The following is an 18,852-nucleotide window of genomic DNA, read 5'->3' on the forward strand; positions in this document are numbered from 1 at the left end:
TTCTGCTTATTTTTTGATTGGGTTGTTTGTTGTTTGTTTTTTCATTACTGAGCTCTATTTTTTTTATATTTTGGAAACTAAGCCCTTGTCAGATCGTTTGCAGATATTTTCTACCAGTTGTAGTTTGTCTTTTTGTTTTATTGATGATTTCCTTTACTGTGAAAAGGTTTTATTAGTTCCCATTTGTTTATTTTTGCTTTTATTTCTTTTGCCTTTGGAGACCGATATATGAAAATATTGCTACAGTTTATGCCTGAGAATGTTTTGCCTATGTTCTCCTCTAGGAATTTTATGGTATGATGGGATGCCTTATATTTAGGTCTTTATATTGTTTTGTATATGGTGTGAGGGAGTATTCTAATTTTGTTGATTTACGTGTAGCTGTCCAGTTTTCTAACACCATTTGTTGAAGAGACTTTTTTCTATACTCTTGCCTCTTTTGTTGTAGATTAATTGGCCATAGTTGTATGGGTTTATTTATTTCTGGGCTTTCTCTTCTGTTCCATTGATTGATCTATATGTCTGTTTTTGTACCGATACCACACAGTTTTGATTACTGTCTTTGCTATATACTGTGAATTCAAGAAGTGTTATGCTTCCAGCTTTGTTCTTTTTCCTCAGAATTGCTTTAACAGTTCTTGGTCTTTTGTGATTTCATATAAATCTTAAGATTATTCCAATTCTGTGAACAGTGTCATGAGTATTTTGGTAGAGATTGCATTAACTCTGTAGATTGCTTTGGGTGGTGTGCCCATTTTAACAACATTAATTCTTCCCATGTAAGAGAATAGGATATCTTTCCATTTCTTTGAATCGTCTTCATTTCCCTTTAACAGTGCATTTTCATTTTCACTGTGTAGGTATTTCACCTCCTTGGTTACTAGGTTACCAGGTTATTCCAAGGTGGTTTTTTTTTATGTGATGTTAAGTGGGATTTTTTTTTTTATACTTGTATTTCATCTGTAGTTTATAGAAACATGACAGATTTCTGTGTGTTAATCTTGTATCCTGCCATTTTACCTAATTCCTTTATTAATTTTAATACTTTTTGAGTGAAGATTTTAGGGCTCTCTATATAGAGTATCATCCTCTTCCTTTCCAATTTGAATACCTTTTATTTCTTTTACCTGTGTGATTGCTATGGCTAAGAATTCTAATACTCTGTTGAATAGAAGCTGTGAGAGTAGGCATACTGGTTTTGTTCCTGAATTTAAAAGGAAGGCTGCTAGCTTTTCACAGTTGAGTATTATGTTGGCTGTGGGTTTATCATAAATGCCCTTTATTGTGTTGAAATATATTCCCTCTACACACACTTTGGTGATGAGAGTTTTTATCAAGAACGGATATTAAATTTTATCAGATGCTTTTTCTGCATCTGTTGAGATGATCATGTGGTCTTTGTCTTTCCATTTGTTAATGTAGTGTATCACATTGATTTATTTGCATATGTGGAACCATCCTAATGATCTGGAATGAATCCATCTTGATCTTAGTGTATGAGCTTTTTAAGGTGTTGTTGGATTCAGTTTGCTAATATATTGTTGATAATTTTTTTCATCTATATTAATCAAAGATACTGATCTGTAAATTTATTTTTTGTGGTATCTTCATCTAGTTTTGATATCAAGGTAATAGTGGCCTTGTGGGATGAATTTGGGAGTGATCCCTCTTGAATTTTTTTGGTATAATTTGAGAAGGATAGAAATAAATTCTTCAGTGAAGCCATCTGGTCTTGGACTTTTGTTTGAAGACTTTTTTTTTATTATTATTACAGATTCTATTTTATATCTAGTGATCAGTCTGTTCAAACTGTTTCTTAGTCAAGGCAACTGTATGTTTCTAAGAATTTGTCCATTTCTCCTAGACTGTCCAATTTGTTGGCGTATAACTGTTCATTGTATTCTTTGATTTTTTTTCTATTTCTGTAGTGTCAGTTATTTCTCCTCTTTTCTTCTTGATAAGCCTGGCTTGTTATTGATTCTTTTTTTTCTTTCTCCTGGTCATTTTTATTTATTTCTTTCTGATCTTTAAATTTCATTCTGCTGACTTTGGGATTTGTTGTTCTAATTCTTTTAGGTGGTTGGAGAGGTTGTTCATTTGAGATTTCTCTTGTTTTTTTTTTTTTTTTTGAGGAAGGACTATATTGTTATGAACTTCCCTGTGAGAATTGCTTTTGTTGCATCCCATAGATTTTGTAATACTGTGTTTTCATTTTCCTTTGTCTCAAGGTATTTTCCAGTTTCTTCTTCGATTCCATTTTTGACTCATTAGTTTCTTGGTAGCATGTTGTTTAGCCTCCACGTATTTGTTCTTTTCTCATTTTTCTTTCTGTAGTTGTTTTCTGATTTCATACCATTGTGCTCAGAAAAGAAGCTTTAAATTACATGTGTCATCTTAAATCTCTTGAGCCTTGCTTTGTGACCTAGTATGTACTCTGTCCTAGAGAACATTCCATATGCACTTGAAAGAGTATGAATTCTGGGCAGGGGGGTTGGATGTAGTGTCCTGTAGAAATCTATTAAGCTCAACTGGTCTACTGTGCCATTTAAAATGGTTGTTGCCTTATTGATTTTCTGTCTGGATGACCTAGCCATTGATGTGCATGGGGTGTTAAAGTCTCCTACTATTGTATTCTTTTCTCTTTTTTTTTTCTTTTTTGTCTTTTTAGGGCTACACCCACAGCATACAGAGGTTCCCAGGGTAGGGGTCAAATCAGAGCTGTAGCCTCCGACCTATGCCACAGCCACATCACATCTGAGCTGCATCTACACCCTGCACCACAGCTCATGGCAACACCAGATCCTTAACCCACTGAGCGAGGCCAGGGATCAAATCTGCATCCTCATGGATACTAGTCAGATTCGTTTCTGCTGAGCCACAGCAGGAGCTGCTACTGTATTATTTTCACTTTCTCCCTTTATGTGTGTTAGAATTTGTGTCATATATTTAGATGTTCCTATATAGTGTGTATATATGTTATATTCTCTTCTTATATTGATCTCTTTGCCATTATTTAATGCCCTTTGTCTGATACAGGTGCTGCTACCTCTTCTTTCTTGTCACTTCCATCTGCACAAAATATCTTTTTCCTTCACTTTCAGTCTGTGGGTGTCTTTCACCCTGACATTAGTCTCTTGCAGGCAGTATATTTTAGGTTCTTTTTTTTTTTTTTTTTTAATCCAACCAGCCACTTTTTTGATTAGAGCATTTAGTCTGTTGACATTCAAAGTAATCATTAGTAGGTATGTACTGAAGACCATTTTAATTGTTATTTTCCAGTTGTTGTCATAGTACTTCTTTGCTTATTTCTCTTTTTTCTTTTGGTCTGATAATTTTCTTTTGTAGCATGTGTGGGTTCCTTTCTTTTTTGGTTTCTGTGACTCTGTTGCATGTTTTCGATCTGTGGTTACCATAGAGTTCATGTCTGTTGACCTATAACTAACATGCTTTAAACTGATATTCATCCAAGTTCAAAAACATTCTAAAAGGTGTACATATTTTTACTCCCCTCCACCATGTTTTATGATTTTGATGTCTTGTCTTAACATCTTCATGCTTTTCCTTTTACTGTTTATTGTAGTTACTTGCTTTTACAAATTTTTTTGATTGTTTACATACTGGTTGTTTTGTAATCTTCAATCCTTACCATATATTTGCCTTTCCTATTGTGGTTTTTCCTTTCCTATAGTCTCACTGCTTTTCTATTTAGAGAAGACCCCGAACTGAATTCTTGCAGTTTGTGCTTGTCTGAGAAATTCTTTATCATTCCTTCTATTCTAAATGATAATCTTGCTGTGTAGAGTATCATAGCTTGCAGGTCTTCCTTTTCAGAACTTTGAATATATCATGCCACTTCCATTCTGGCCTGTGAAGTTTCTACAAAGAAATTAGCTCATAGATTTATGGGGGTTCCCTTTACATGACACTTTTTCTCCTGATGCCTTTAAAATCCTCTTTTTATTTTTAAATTTTACTATTTTAATTGTGACATATCTTGTTCTGAGTCAGTTTGGGGTCATCTTGTTTGGGACATTTGGTACCTCTTGTGCTTGGATATCTGTTTCCTTCTTTAGATTTGGGAAATTTTCAGCCATAATTTCTTCAAATACATTTTGATCTGTTCTTTCTCTCTCTCTCTCTCTCTCCTTCTAGAACTGGTTATGCATAGTTTTGCACGTTTTATTCCATAAATTTCACATTTCTTTTTTTTAATTTGTCTTTCTGTCTGCACTTCTGATAAGGTGATTTCTATTATTGTCTTCCACATTACTTATTCATTCTTCTGTGCCCTTTAGTCAGCTGTTCATTGATTCTTTTTTTTTTTTTTTTTTGTCTTTCGTCTTTTTTTGTTGTTGTTGTTGTTATTGTTGCTATTTCTTGGGCCGCTCCCGCGGCATATGGAGGTTCCCAGGCTAGGGGTCTAATCGGAGCTGTAGCCACCGGCCTACGCCAGAGCCACAGCAACGCGGGATCCGAGCCGCGTCTGCAACCTACACCACAGCTCACGGCAACGCCGGATCGTTAACCCACTGAGCAAGGGCAGGGACCGAACCTGCAACCTCATGGTTCCTAGTCGGATTCGTTAACCACTGCGCCACGACGGGAACTCCTGTTCATTGATTCTTGATTGCTTTATTTAAAAAGTTGAATTAAGTATTTTTGAATGGTTCATCTTTATAGTTTCTAGTTCCCTGTTACAGTGATCTGCATTTATATTGATAATCTGTCTTAATTCATTTAACAATTTTATTACCACCTTTTTGAACTTGAAATCTGGTAGGCTGGTGAGCTCTGTTTCAATTTTTTTTTTCATTTTGTAAAGTTTTATTCAAGTATAGTAGATTTACATGTTGTGATAATTTCTTCTCCATAGCAAAGTGATTCAGTTATACATATACACACACCCATTCTTTTTCAGATGCTTTTTCCAAGAATATTAGGTAGAGTTCTCTGTGCTATGTAGCAAGTCCCTGTTGACCAATCCTTCCATATGCCACAATGTGCCTATGCCAGCCCACACCCCAAATCCATCCCTTCCCTGCATCTGTCCCCTTCATTAACCATAACTTTGTTTTCAAAGTCTGTGAGTCTGTTTCTGTTCAGCAGATAAGTTCCTTTGTATCCTTTTAGACCCCACACCTAAGGGATATCATATGATTTGTCTTTCACTGTTTGACTAACTTCACTTTGTATGATAATCTCTAGGTCTATCCACCTTGCTGCAAATGGTGTTATTTCCTTCTTTTTTGTGGCTGAGTAATACTCCATTGTGTATATGTGCCACATCTTCTTTATCTCCTTACTCTTTTAATTGGGAGTAGTTCCTCTGCCTTTTCATTTTATTTAACTTTCTCTGATTCCATGAATTTGGGAGAAACTATTATCTATTGTGGTCTCAAAAGGGTATTTTTTATGGGAGCATCCCTTTGTAGATTGCATGTGTACATTTCTTTGGTGCAAGTACTGATTTTGATATGGACACCAGCCGCATCTTTCTTCAGGGTGTGCTCGTTACCACCCTGAATAGGGCGTGTGATTGGATTTGGGGGATCTAAAGCCTGTGCAGGGTGTGAGACGGAACTTGTTCTTTGTTCCATGGCTGGTGTTGCCCTCTCAAGGGCTGGGTCTGGTCCCCAGATGCCCTGAGGTGGGGCTACATTCCCCTTAAATACTGCCCTGCCTGCAAAGGAAATGATTGATGAAGCAAGGCCTGTGTGCTCACAGAGGACCAATATGGCACCTGCGTAGTGTGTCTGAGGCTCTACTCAGATGCATCCCAAGGTTGTGTCCCTTCCCTTGTTGTGTTCATCCCAGTCAAGTGCAAGGCTGCAGGAATTGAGATAGATGTGCCACCACCAGAGAGCTTCTCAAAGGACCTGTGTGACCTGGATCCAAGGCTAAGCTGCTGTGTATACTGAGTAGAGCCAAAGTGCTGGTTCTTCTGGGAGACAAACTGCAGTTTCTGCTGGGAGGCAAACTGGAGGGTACTTCTGTGGTATCACCCAACTGAGTGCTGACAGAGGCCACCTCTGCCCAATCTGGATCATATCCCTGGACCCCTAGACTGACTTTGTAGCCAGACTGAGTCTTTTTCCAAGGGTGGGTTGGCCCAGATCTTGTGCCAAACTGTGGTGTAGAGTGCACAGGGATGGGGTATTCACATGGCTCAGATTGGAGAGTTTGACAAGGGGCAGCTACCAGTGCAAAGCTCTCTCCACCATGATTGTTGGTAAGCCAGCACACATGCACTCCTCATGAGTAGAATCTGGGCTTCTCTAGCCCTTCTCTCTGTCCCAGTGGTTCTCCCAGCAGCCAAGGGTACTTGTCTCCTCCTTGCAGGACCCCAGGACTGGATACCCAGTCTGTAGCTCAGCCCACTTGCTCCCTACAGTGAGGGTCTGGTCTGCCTGTGGGGACCTTCTCTTCCTTTTCACATCACACTCGGGCAGAGGTTTCCAACTCAGGCCTTTTCTATTCTACCTGGTTTTATGGAAATCTTTTTTGCACCTTTGGTGGGTTTTTTTTTTTTTTTTTTTGGTCTTTTTGCCTTTTCTAGGGCTGCTCCCACAGCACATGGAGGTTCCCAGGCTAGGGGTCTAATTGGAGCTATAGCCGCCGGCCTACGCCACAGCCACAGCAATGCGGTATATGAGCCGCGTCTGTGACCTACCACACAGCTCACAGCAACACCGGATCCTTAACCCACTGAGCGAGGCCAGGGATCAAACCTGCAACCTCATGGTTCCTAGTCAGATTCTTTAACCACTGCGCCACGATGGGAACTCCTTTTTTGCAACTTTGATTGTACAGTATTTCTGCCATTTTTTCCATTAGAATTATTCCACGTGTAGATGTATTTTTGATGTGTTTGGAGAGGTGAGTTCCACGTCCTCTGTCTCCATCATCTTGATCTCTCCTCTGAAATTACTAACTTCTTAAAGTACCATTTATAGTTTATGTTTGGGCAAATTTTTCAAATTTATTATACTCCTGGTAAATTGTACCATCAGATAGATAAAAATGTTTTTGACACTTTGAAAAAATAATTTGTTGACAAATACAACCCTCCCAAAATAATGATTTTTTTTTGCAGTTTTTTATTTTCCCTATTTTCATATCAAAAATGAACACATTTGCCTCATAAATTTGAAGATGATTTTCCAATTCTGGGGAACTTTCCCCTAGTAAAATCAAGCCGAAAGTACATTACCCTATACAAATGGTGAACTCTATTTAGGCAGTAGGACTTTTCCCCATACTTTGCCTCTCAGCCTTTATGCTGCTGTGTTGAAAAGGTATTAACTTCAACTGAAATCAACCACTCACCTCATCTGGTAAGGCCCTTCTTTTTTTTGGTTTTGTTTTGTTTTTCCTTTTTTGTCTTTTTAGGGCTGCACCCGCAGCATCCAGAGGTTCCCCGGCTAGGAGTCAAATTGGAGCTGAAGCTGTCAGCCTACGCTACAGCCACAGCAATGCTGGATCCAAGCTGTGTCTGCGACGTACACCACAGCTTATGACAACGCCAGATCCTTAACCCACTGAGCAATGACAGGGATCAAAACCACATCCTCATGGATACTAGTCAGGTTCATTAACTGCTGAGCCACATCGGGAACTCCTGGTAAGACCCATCTTAAGGAAGTTATTGCTTTGCAGCAAAAATTGCCTGATCACCCCTAAACTTTGTCATTGAAGAGTTTTGTCTTATTTTGGCCTAATGCACATGTTTCTGTCCATTCCACAAGTAAAGAAGACTTAAAACTTTCTGATACTATCTTACTTGCACCACAGGTAGATTGGTTTTGCCTCTCTTAGTAAGCTCTTAAATGATACATGTTCTTCTAAATCTGTCTCATATCCTAGGATTCATATTTATAGAACTTCCATAAATATGGTGAAAAAACTATTTTAAGATTATACTGTATTTTAAGAATTTTATATTTACAGTTATCAAATAGGTCTATTGCATTTTATTACTCCAAATCATGACATCCTTTGTATAAAGGAGACTGTTGATAGGGGAAATTGGAAAATAAGATCCTAAAGAGTGTTTGTGAGGGAATTCCTTCTTTTTTCTTTAGCTAGAAATCCTGAGTAATGAGAGAGAATGAGAGTGAAGAGAGGGGGAGAGGAGAAGGGAGGGAAACAGGTGTGGGGAGGAAGGAAAATGAGACTTCGACCTGTGTGTCTACCAAGTAAATAAAGGTCTCAATATTTACCAGCACAGCCCAATTAATAGCCTTAGAATCAACATGATAGTTTGGAGGAATGGTGAATGAAAGTATAGACTTAATAAAGCTGAAATTGCCTCATAAATTTTTTTTCCCCCTCCCAGATTGTTTGACTTCACAGACACGTCTCAGGTTAAGTGGTATGTTGGTAAGCATCAGTTATTTTTAAAACTATCACCATTGTTAAGAAACATTTAAAAACTGATTCCACATGTTTTCTTTGGTCATTTCTTGAACACTTAACTCACTTGTTGGTGACCTTTCTTGTTTTCTGATAAGTGTGTTCATAAGTATAAGTTTCTAATTAGCTAAGTTTAGGACATTTTAACATGTGCTTTTGCTGTCATTCACTTCTTAATATTCTATAATTTACTTACGAGTTCCTCTTTAATCAGAGAGTTACAGTGTTTTTGTCATTTCCAAACTTCATTTTTTTTGTGTGGTTTTTTGTTTATTTAGCTCTTAAGATATTATGGTCAGGGAGTACAGTCTGTGTTGTTATTGTAACACTATTGAAGCTTCCTTTGTGGGTTAAAGTTTGCCCCTTACTGTCCTGTTTATACTTGAAAATATTTCCTATGTATGTTAGGTATAGTTTATTAATCTATTAGATCAAATTTGTTGATCATGTTTTTCAAATTTGCATCATTTTTCGAGTGGTCTTTTAAAAGTTTAATTTACAAGTAGAAAAGTTGTGGTTTTGCTAAATATATATCTTTTTAACCTTTTCTTCCACTTATAGCACTACCTGTTTTTTGTTTCTTTCCATTTTAGGATGGTCTTGTTAATGTAGGATGGATGGACTGTGCCACCCAGGACAACCTTTGTAAAAGTTTAGATATTACAACAAGTACTACTGCCTATTTTCCTCCTGGAGCCACTTTAAATAACAAAGAGAAAAGCAGTATTTTGGTATGAATTGTTTTAATCTCTTTATGTATAAACATATACATTCAGATATATCATTTTATAAACAGTGAGAAACAAAGAATATGTTTATATCATCTAATTATAGAACATTAATTATTTAGAACAAATATTTAATTTCTGGGATCCTCTTTAATATGCACTTCCATTTATAAAACTCAGCTATAAGGATTATTTTTAAACTGGCATAAACCATTGTACTTTTAAAACCCAAAGGTATGGAATACATTCTTAGTTTATTAAATGATTATTTACTGGTTTCATTTATTTACATATTTTCAAAAGTTAAAATATACATCATTGGTTTGGGGTGGAATCTGGTAACTGTTTTATTAAAGTATCTTGTTTGATTCTGATATAAACTCAATTTGACAATCTATTGGTGTGGTTCACCTCCCTAATTTTATGAATGAGGAAGCTGAGGTCCAAGGTAGTTATCAACGAGCTGAGACAAATACCTGGGATATCAGATTAGTCCCTATGGAACCTCAGAAGAAAAGAAAACTTTAATTAATTATGTGACATACTTCCTATAGTTTTCTAAATTTTAATTTTTTTGATGTTGATAAAGATTACACATTTATTACATAAATTTACATATGGTACATAAATGTATAAAGAAAGATGCAAAATTCATTAAAGCTAAATCACCCATTGGCAAGCATCATCAAATCTTGGTACATACCCTTCTAGATCTCTGCTTATGTACGCATGCAATTATAGCTTCATGCAGACAACTTACCAGTTTTATATTTGGCCAAGACCTCTGCTCCACTCCAAACATAGATATCCTACAGCCTGTTCAGTATCTCCCCTTGAATATTAATTGATGTCTCAAACTTAGTTGTCTATAACTATACTCCTGCTGTTTCCCCATAAACCTGCTCCAGTTTTCCCCCATCTCAGTTGATGAAAATGTCGTCTTTTATCATTAAGGCCAAATACCTTGGAGTCATTCTTGACTCCTCTTTTTCTCATACCCTATAACCTATACCCCATTCATTAGGAAAATCTGTGTCTCTGTCTTTAAAATCTTTCCATAAGCCACCTCCACTGCTACCAGAGCACTTAACACCTTATAATGTACACTATAATTTACTTATTTACTCTCTCATTATTTTCTCCTGCAGTAAATTTTTGGTTTGAATTTTCCTTTGTTAAATCCCAAATGCCTAGAAGAGTACTAGTACTTAAGTACTATATTTAGTGCCTATTTATGTGCCTTATGCTGTGTGTGTCCCCGAATAGTAATGTATACAAAAAATCCTATAAATTTATACATCAATCACAAATAAATCAATTCCTGAATAGTCATCCATTGACTACAGGTGACATACTTAATCAGTCCTCTCTTGGATTAATTATCTATATACTTAAGTTGTTTCTACTTTTTCATGATTATAAGCACTGTTGTAATAAATTATCTTGTTCACCTTTGTACACTTCTTCCATTATATGTTTAGTATGTGATGCAGTAGTTTTAAATTCATGTTGCCAGATTGCCCTGAGAAAAGCTGGATTTATTTACACCTGCCATCAGCATGAAGATTACCTGTATGCTGGCCAACACTTAATTCAGGCTCTTGACTTCAGTACACAATCTCCTATTTTAGTGAGATATTTGGGTGTTTTGATATAAAACAACAAGCTCAGATATGACCTTAGTAAATATAAAGGAGTGATACTAGAAATGTGATCACACAGAGTGATGAATTAGAAGTCCTTATCTCTCCTATAAGCATTCAAGTTTTTAAAAATGTAAAATACTATGCTGGCTAAATATGTCTGGCAGATGAAATTCAGAGGCTAGACAATACCTTTATAGGTGTAACTGCCAGATTTTACTCTTAACTCAAAGATGTTTATAGTGAGGTTGTGTGGATCTATAATTTACTGTTTATATAAGCTGCTATAGGTATATTTTTAATAAAATTTTCTTGATGAATGTGACTAAAGTGAATGAGCTATAATACTGAGGCACAAGTTTTTTGTTTTGACCTTTTAAGCCCTTTGATAAATTATTTCATAAGTTTTTGAGAATATGCTGTAGATTTTTTTTAAGCAGAAAAGCTGAGTTTTTTGTTCTTATGTTATAGACATTATTTCTATCCATATAATTATTCTCTTGTCAAACACAATTAAACTGTGAATACAGTGGTAGTTCCTACAAGTTTTTAATGAAATTTTAGGTCTTTCGAGTAATATTTGAACTGTCAAAGTTTATAATTAAAGGTATACAAGTAGATATAGAGTTCTATGAGAAAAATATCCTGAGGATAAAATTTGGACAGAAATAAAGATTTATTAGAATTGAAATATGCCTATTTCTTTTGTTTGTATTTTAAATAATCAGCCTAGATCTAAAATATATTTAAAATAAATCTATCAATATATTTTACTCTACCAAACTCAGGTGGTTTGGTTTTTAGACGTTATTTCTAAAAACCTCCATAATAAGCAAGGCCTATTCCAGTCTTCCAGTAATAAATTGTTCTTATCTTAATTCCTATTACTGATTGGGGTAGGAAACATCTTAGATCATCAAATATTCTAGTTTTTTTAACAATTTTTAAAGAATTTGTAATGCATTGTCATTCTGTAAAATATGGTTGGCATTTAAGTTAAACTGAACATAATATAGCTTTTTTTCCAATGAACCAGAGGTGACTCTGGGTTATTTTGAGGATTATCATAGAATATGCAGCATAGTTAATGGAAAATTCCAGGTAAGAAAATACCTAATAATGACCTAATAATGAAATTTATTTTACATCACTTTTTTTTTAAAGAAACAAGCCTGTTATACAGCTTTTTAATAATTGCCAAAATATGACAAACTCTCTCTCTTTTTTTCTTTTTTTTGGAAAAGGACAATGTTTTGAATAATTAGCTTGAAAACTTTAACCTCTATGATTTTTTCTTTTCCCCAAACTGAAAACTGAAAAAAAAAAAACAAAGACACTAAAATAAACAGACATTGATTACAAAGATTACAATGTATTGTCTTTTATTCTAGTTTCTTAATTCTTTGGATGCTAAAGAAATATATTTGGAAATAATGCATAATCTTCCAGATTTTGAACTACTTTCAGCAAACACACTAGAGGTAATATTTTTATTCATAATGAAAAGTAATAAATGTTAGTAACATTTCAGATCCTTTTTGTTTTTCTTTTTGTTTTGGTCTTTCTAGGGCTGCTCTTTGGCGTATGGAAGTTCCCAGGCTAGGGACCGAATCGAAGCTGTAGCTGCCAGCCTACACCACAGCCCAGCATCGCCACATCCAAACAGTGTCTGAGACCTATACCGCAGCTCAGCAATGCCGGATCCTTAACCCACTGAGTGAGGCCAGGGATTGAACTCGCATTAGCATCCTCATAGATAATAGTCGAGTTCATTACCACTGAGCCACAATGGGAACTCCCAAATCCTAAGATGTTAAAATCAGCATTGGCTTTCAGAGAGAAAGTAGCAGTTTCAAAGGATTTTATCTAGAAAAGATTTTATGTATATATAAAGGATTATATATATGTATAGAGGAATTTATATATATTATATAAATATATATGTATGTATGTGTATGTGTATGTATATATATAGCATACATATATGTGTATGTGTGTGTGTGTATATATATATATATATATATATATATATAGTATCAGTTGATTCTAGATTAATGCTAGAGTTGCTGGGTTATGGGGTTGCAACTTCAGGGTGGCTTTGTAGTTAGGGAACACCTAACTAGTCCTGAAGGTAGGTTTTGTGAGAATGCCAAAAGCAAGATTTTTATCACAAATCAACTTTGGATCTAATCTGGAACTTCATGTTCTCACTTATAGAACTATTTATATTGTTCACTGAGAATTAGGAAGCAACTTTAGAAATAATTCAGGTTGTACTAGAATCAGTTTTTTTTCTACTTATTGATCCCAGAGTTTTCTAACTATATCCTTACCAAACATTTTGTTAAACCTGAAAAATCTGACTTCCCCAGCTTTCAACTTTTTCGCTGTCATTAAAACTATATATTTATTTCTTGGCACAGTCATCTTACTGTAAGATGTTATAATTTAGTGACTCTTTTCTGTAATATTTAGTTGATTTATATAGCATTATTCCAAATAAAGTATAAATTTTAGGCAGTATTTAGAAGTAATGGGTAGGATAGTTATTAAGTCAAGGGAATAAAAATTAGAATTCTTAGGATTTCCTATCTCTGACTTTTTTATCATTTTTCTAAATCACTTTCAAGGATCGTTTGGCTCATCATCGGTGGCTCTTATTTTTTTACTTTGGAAAAAATGAATTTTCAAATGATCCTGAGTTGAAGAAACTAAAAACTCTACTTAAAAATGAACATATTCAAGTAAGAAAATGTATTCTGCCTAGTTTTCTGCTGTGTACTTTCTTTTTAATCTAGTACATAATATGTTTTAAGTAACAGAAAAATATTCACTTGAAATTCTAGATTGAGAAACCTTAAATGCTTTTGTTCTTCTGTTTTCTTTTTTCTATTAAAAACTAAAATACCTGAAAAAAGTCAACTTTCATTTCTCAAGTATTTGCTATATGATAAATCTGTATTATACAGTTTTTCTGAAATACATACAAGGTATCCACCCCTTTTTAAAATTCCTATTTCTTTATGGAGTTCCTCCTGTGGCACAGTGGGTTGAGAATCTGACTGCAGTGGCTCAGGTTACTGCAGATGCATGGGTTCAGTCTCTGGCCCAGCACCGTGGGTTAAAGGATCTTGGTGTTGCCATAGCTGTGGTGTTGGTGGCAGCTGTGGCTCAGATTCAGTCCCTGGCCCGGGAACATCCATGTGCCATGGTTGCAGCCAGAAAAGAAAAGATTCTTATTTTTTTGTGTAGTTCATGCTCATTATTTTAAATTAAGATGTATATAAATAAACACAAAAATAAATTAAAATAGATACCTAAAAATTACCCATATTTTCACCACTATTAATAATCCTAAGAATTTACTGTATAATCTTTCAAAACTTTTTTTATATATGTGGGCATATGTATGTTGTTTGCACACATGCTCATATTGTAACAGTCATTGTAGTAGACACACATGTAAATTTACATGTATACTTTTTAAGCAAAATTTTTTCACTATATTCTCTTATGTAAAATCTTCCATTCAATGATACAAACTTTTCCACATACTAGTGAAATGTGTTTGTGTATATGTGTATGTGGTTATGTGTGTATCAATTCTCATCCTAAAGACTAAGCAGTATTTCACTCTATAGTTACATATACTGCAAACATGACTTTTTGAACCAAAGTTACATATTTTTAAAAATTTTTATCCTCATTACTACAGTCCTAGAAAGCTTATATCAGTTTATATTCTTACTGACAGCATATGAGTAACAATTTCTCTGCACCAGTGCCAACCCTTTCTTTATAATCAGCAGTATTTCAATAGGCCAAAAGTGTTGTTAATATTACTTATTTATTTGCTTTTTACTTTATTTTTTTTTTTGTATGTCTCTGCCCCACTTTTTTCTCCTGATGGGATATTCATCTTTTAATTTTTTAGTGGATCCTCTTAAATGATGCAAATATTTTTTCTTGGTTTATCATTTGCCTACTAGGTTTTTGCCCCCCACACTGTTTGAAAATGTCAACCCTTTGCTAATATATCTGCTTCTACAGTCTTACTCAAGAAGTTCTCTCTCTCTCTCCTCCACCCCAAGATTATATAAACATCCTCTACATTTTTAGAATGGTGGATTTCTTAAACAATATTTTCTTGGAAATTTTCTCAGATTTTTAAAATCTCTCAGGCATTTTTTTTTTTTAATTTAGTTTCATCGTTAAATGTAAACTAATGACTTCTGTCTCTTATTTTCATGGTCTGTTAACTTCTGTTTAGAAACTGTGTTAGAGCAATGTCATTTGGGGGTTATCCCATGAATATTTAATTGAATGGATAAGATTGTGACAGATTGAACCTTCTCTTTCTACTTTAGGTTGGCAAGTTTGACTGTTCCTCTGCACCAGACATCTGTAGTAATCTCTATGTTTTTCAGCCATGTCTAGCAGTATTTAAAGGACAGGGAACCAAAGAATTTGAAATTCATCATGGTAAGAAGGGGAAAAATGATTAAAAATTCTTTATTTTCAAGTAGTAATTTTTAATTATACTTTTTATCTTGTTTTATATAGATGTTATAAATAACTATGCTTTCATTTATTAGTAAATTGTTTCTTGCGGGAAAATATATTTTGGATTATGTATAGTTCTTTTTAATATACCTTACTCTTCTTTTTAAAATAAATCCGTTTTTTCTACACAATATTTCGATCAGTGTTTTCAGCGAAAACTCTGGTGACATGTCAAGCTAGTGAGGAATTTAAGGGTCTTTCTTGATGACACAAGCCACACCTACAGTTTCCATTCCAGTGTGCCAAATGTAGCATTTCACCCATTATGGTTAATGTCTAGACAGTCTTTTGGATTTTTCCGACATTCAACAACCAAACATCTCCATTAACTGCTTTGTTATCAATCTTGAAGTTATAATTATAGTTCTGTGTTTCTTGGGACTTTAGCCCTCTATCATGTAAATACAGTTCCCTTCCTAGGGTTTGGGAAACATGATCATACCTGCCCTGAAAAAGGTCAAATGTAGCGAAAGAGACATACAAATTGCTACTGTCACACAGTTAGTAAATAACAGATATTGATATTATACTTATCATGTGCCAAGCACTCTTAGGTGTTAGAAATATAAAGCTGAAAGACATGGACTCTACTTTAAAGAGGTTTAAAATATCATCTAGTAGGTTAAGAGGATGGAGATTTATGAGAAAATATGAAAACTGTTGTAATGGCCATTATGTATAAATTATAAGATCAAATAAAGGTGAGGAGATGATGTTTGAATTGAGGTAACATTTGAATGCTCAGTTTCCCAAAACAAATATAGAAAAGAAGTGAGGCCCTGTAGGCTGAAGGAACTATGTGAGCAAAGACTTGACAAGATAAACTTACAGTAACTACGGATTATTCAGTACATGTTTATTCAAAACATTTAATCAAATGTTTTTTTAATGGCTTTTGCATATTTTGCATTTACATATTTATGTTCACAACAGTCTAACAAAGGAGAAAACTGAGATTCAGAAAGATAAAGTTACTTCCCCATGTCAGATAACTAGCAACTGATACATTTTGTGTCAGAACTTGTTTTCCTAGGCTTATAGCTGTGCTGAACTGTGCCACATCCTGAAAGTGCTAGAACTGACCTAAGTTTTACTAATGGAGTTCTGTTCTTTATCACTTCTGAAGTGTTTTTCAGATTCTCCCTCTATTCTATGCTTGCTGCCTCATTTCATCTTCATCAGTCCTTCATCTGCTATAATATCCTTTAATGCAATGCCTGTCTCGTAGCATTTTCTCTTTACAATTGTTTTATGCAGAGTTATTACCCTAGAATACCTAGAATATTTACATGTCAATTTTTGCTTTGAATCTCCTGATCTCTTTTAGAGTAAACTACGGATTCCTTAGCATAGAAGCAATGACTTTGTCTGTCTTGCTCACCACTGTATTTCCAGCACCTAAAATGCTGGTGTATAATAGGAATTCAGTAAATAGTTGTTAAATTAATAGGGTACATTCACTGTCCCCCTCTGCCTATTTTTTCAGCCTCATCTCCCACCTCTGCCCTTCCAAATAATCTTTTCTCCAACTACTTGTGGATCCTTGAAGATAGGATCTTTCCCTCTACTTGCTTCACACAAAATTTGTCTTCCTCCTGCATTGGTTATTTCTTATTGCCCCTCAAAATAACTTAGCAAACTCCAAGTCACCCTTCAAAACTTAAAGCATTTTCTGCTCTGGGAGTATTCCATGAATACTCAAGTACTTCCTTTTGTGTGTTGTCACTAACTTTATAGCATAACTTGTGTTATTTCCTTGGATTTAAATATTGTGGAGCTCCCATTGTGGCTCAGTGGGTTAAGCACCTGATGTTGTATCTGTGAGGATGTGGGTTTCATCCCTGGCCTTGCTCAGTGGGCTAAGGATCTGGCATTGCCACAAGCTGTGGCATAGGTCACAGATGTGACTTGGGTTTGGTATTGCTGTGCCTATGGCATCGGCCAGCAGCTGCAGCTCCGATTTGACCCTTGGCCTGGGAACTTGAGTATGCCACAGGTGCAGATGTTAAAAAGAAAGAAAGAAAAGAAAATAAGTAAGTAAACAAATAGGTATTGAGGTATGTACCAGTACTAGGGAGTAGGAAAGAATGTGAACTACCATTAATTTCTATCTTGAAGAACATTATGGATTGGTAGAGAAAACAGACAAGTAGATGGGCAAATTTTAAAATGTCTTTGTTTAAGCGAGTATTATCTATTTCTGAGTAGTAAATTATCCTCAAATTTAGCAGCCTAGAACGACAAACATTTATGAACTCACACAGTTTCTGGTATTTAGGAATCTGAGAACAGTTAAGCTGAGTGATTCTGGCTCAGGTTTTCTCATGAGTTTGCAGTCAAGGCAGTTAAGGGCTATAGTCACCTAAAGGTTAGACTGCGACTGGCAAATTTGGTTCCAAGCTGACTCACAGGATAGTTAGAAGACTTCAGTTCCTCACTGCATTGGCCTCTCTGTAGGGCTTGTCTCTTCTCCCAGAGTGAATGATCAGAGAGACACACAAACACAGAAGCAGTGATGTCTTTTATAATCTGATCTCAGACAAGATAAACCATCACACCCACTGCATTCTGTTGGTCACATACACCAACCCTGGCACAGCAGTAGTATGAGTGCATGAGGTAGGGGTCATTGCAGGCTGTCTTGGAGAGTGACTACCAAAGCAGATGAGTATGGGTTACATTCAGGAACAACATCCAGGAAGAGCAATTTTCTGAGGTTGGAGAAAGCAATCTCTTCATTGAGGTCTAAAGTAGAAGTAATGGTTACACAAATAAAGAGGTGTCAAACACATTTCCAAGCACTGGAACGAGCAAATGTATTCATAGACTTTGAAATTAGAAAGCGCCTCATTCATTCTTAGAAGGAATTTCTGGATAGCTGGAATATTGAGTGTTGAAATGAGACTTGAGGCTGGAGAAGGCACCAAAGGTCTTCTGTCAGGTAAAGTAATTTGGAGTCTATCCCAGAGACAGAGTAAAACATTTTAGAAAGGTGATTGGTTGCCTAGAATGAGTAGAAGCAAAATCGGAGGAAGGGAGAGCAGGTCTGATGCAGTTGTGTATGAAAGTGTCGGCTGCCTTTTCTAAATCATGGTGATGTACATGAGAAGAAGTGAACAGACTTTTTAAATACTAAGAATACAAAATCAGTATAACTTGATTATGTTTAGATGCAGGGTAATAAGAAAAGGAAGCTGAAGTTTCTGACTTGGTGAATTGGCAATTGAGTGACTGGTAGCACCATTTGGTGGGGAGGAGTTGACATGAGGTAGACACTCCCCATTCACAGTTGAGTACGGGTCTAGGACTCAGCATTAGAATTGGGACTGAAACTGTATATACAGATAATCACCATATCAATGATAACTGAAAATTTAGGTGAGGATGAACTTGTTTAAAAGTGAATAGAGAGACAAGATCAGGATTCTATAGATCATTTTCAAGGGACTGTCAAGAGGAATTCATGAAGCAGTTCAAGCAGCGGCAGCCAAAGATTTAAAAAAGGA

The 18,852-nt window shown here is 35.5% G+C and overlaps 1 protein-coding gene across 7 annotated transcripts in view; it reads left to right on the forward strand.

Annotated features, from left to right (window-relative positions):
- The window catches only part of DNAJC10 (DnaJ heat shock protein family (Hsp40) member C10), a 57,646-nt gene that overhangs the window by 16,247 nt on the left and 22,547 nt on the right, over positions 1-18,852 (forward strand). For all 7 annotated transcript variants that reach the window (XR_002339457.1, XR_002339456.1, XR_002339454.1 and 4 more), the window contains 5 exons: positions 8,336-8,379; positions 9,006-9,143; positions 12,175-12,264; positions 13,414-13,527; positions 15,151-15,265. Coding sequence is in view for 3 of the 7 variants with exons in the window: in XM_021076312.1 (XP_020931971.1) it covers positions 8,336-8,379; positions 9,006-9,143; positions 12,175-12,264; positions 13,414-13,527; positions 15,151-15,265 (501 nt within the window). In the remaining 4 variants the exon portion in view is untranslated. The remainder of the gene's footprint in view (positions 1-8,335; positions 8,380-9,005; positions 9,144-12,174; positions 12,265-13,413; positions 13,528-15,150; positions 15,266-18,852) is intronic.

The sequence above is a fragment of the Sus scrofa genome, chromosome 15, assembly GCF_000003025.6.
Source record: "Sus scrofa isolate TJ Tabasco breed Duroc chromosome 15, Sscrofa11.1, whole genome shotgun sequence".
NCBI lineage: Eukaryota > Metazoa > Chordata > Mammalia > Artiodactyla > Suidae > Sus > Sus scrofa.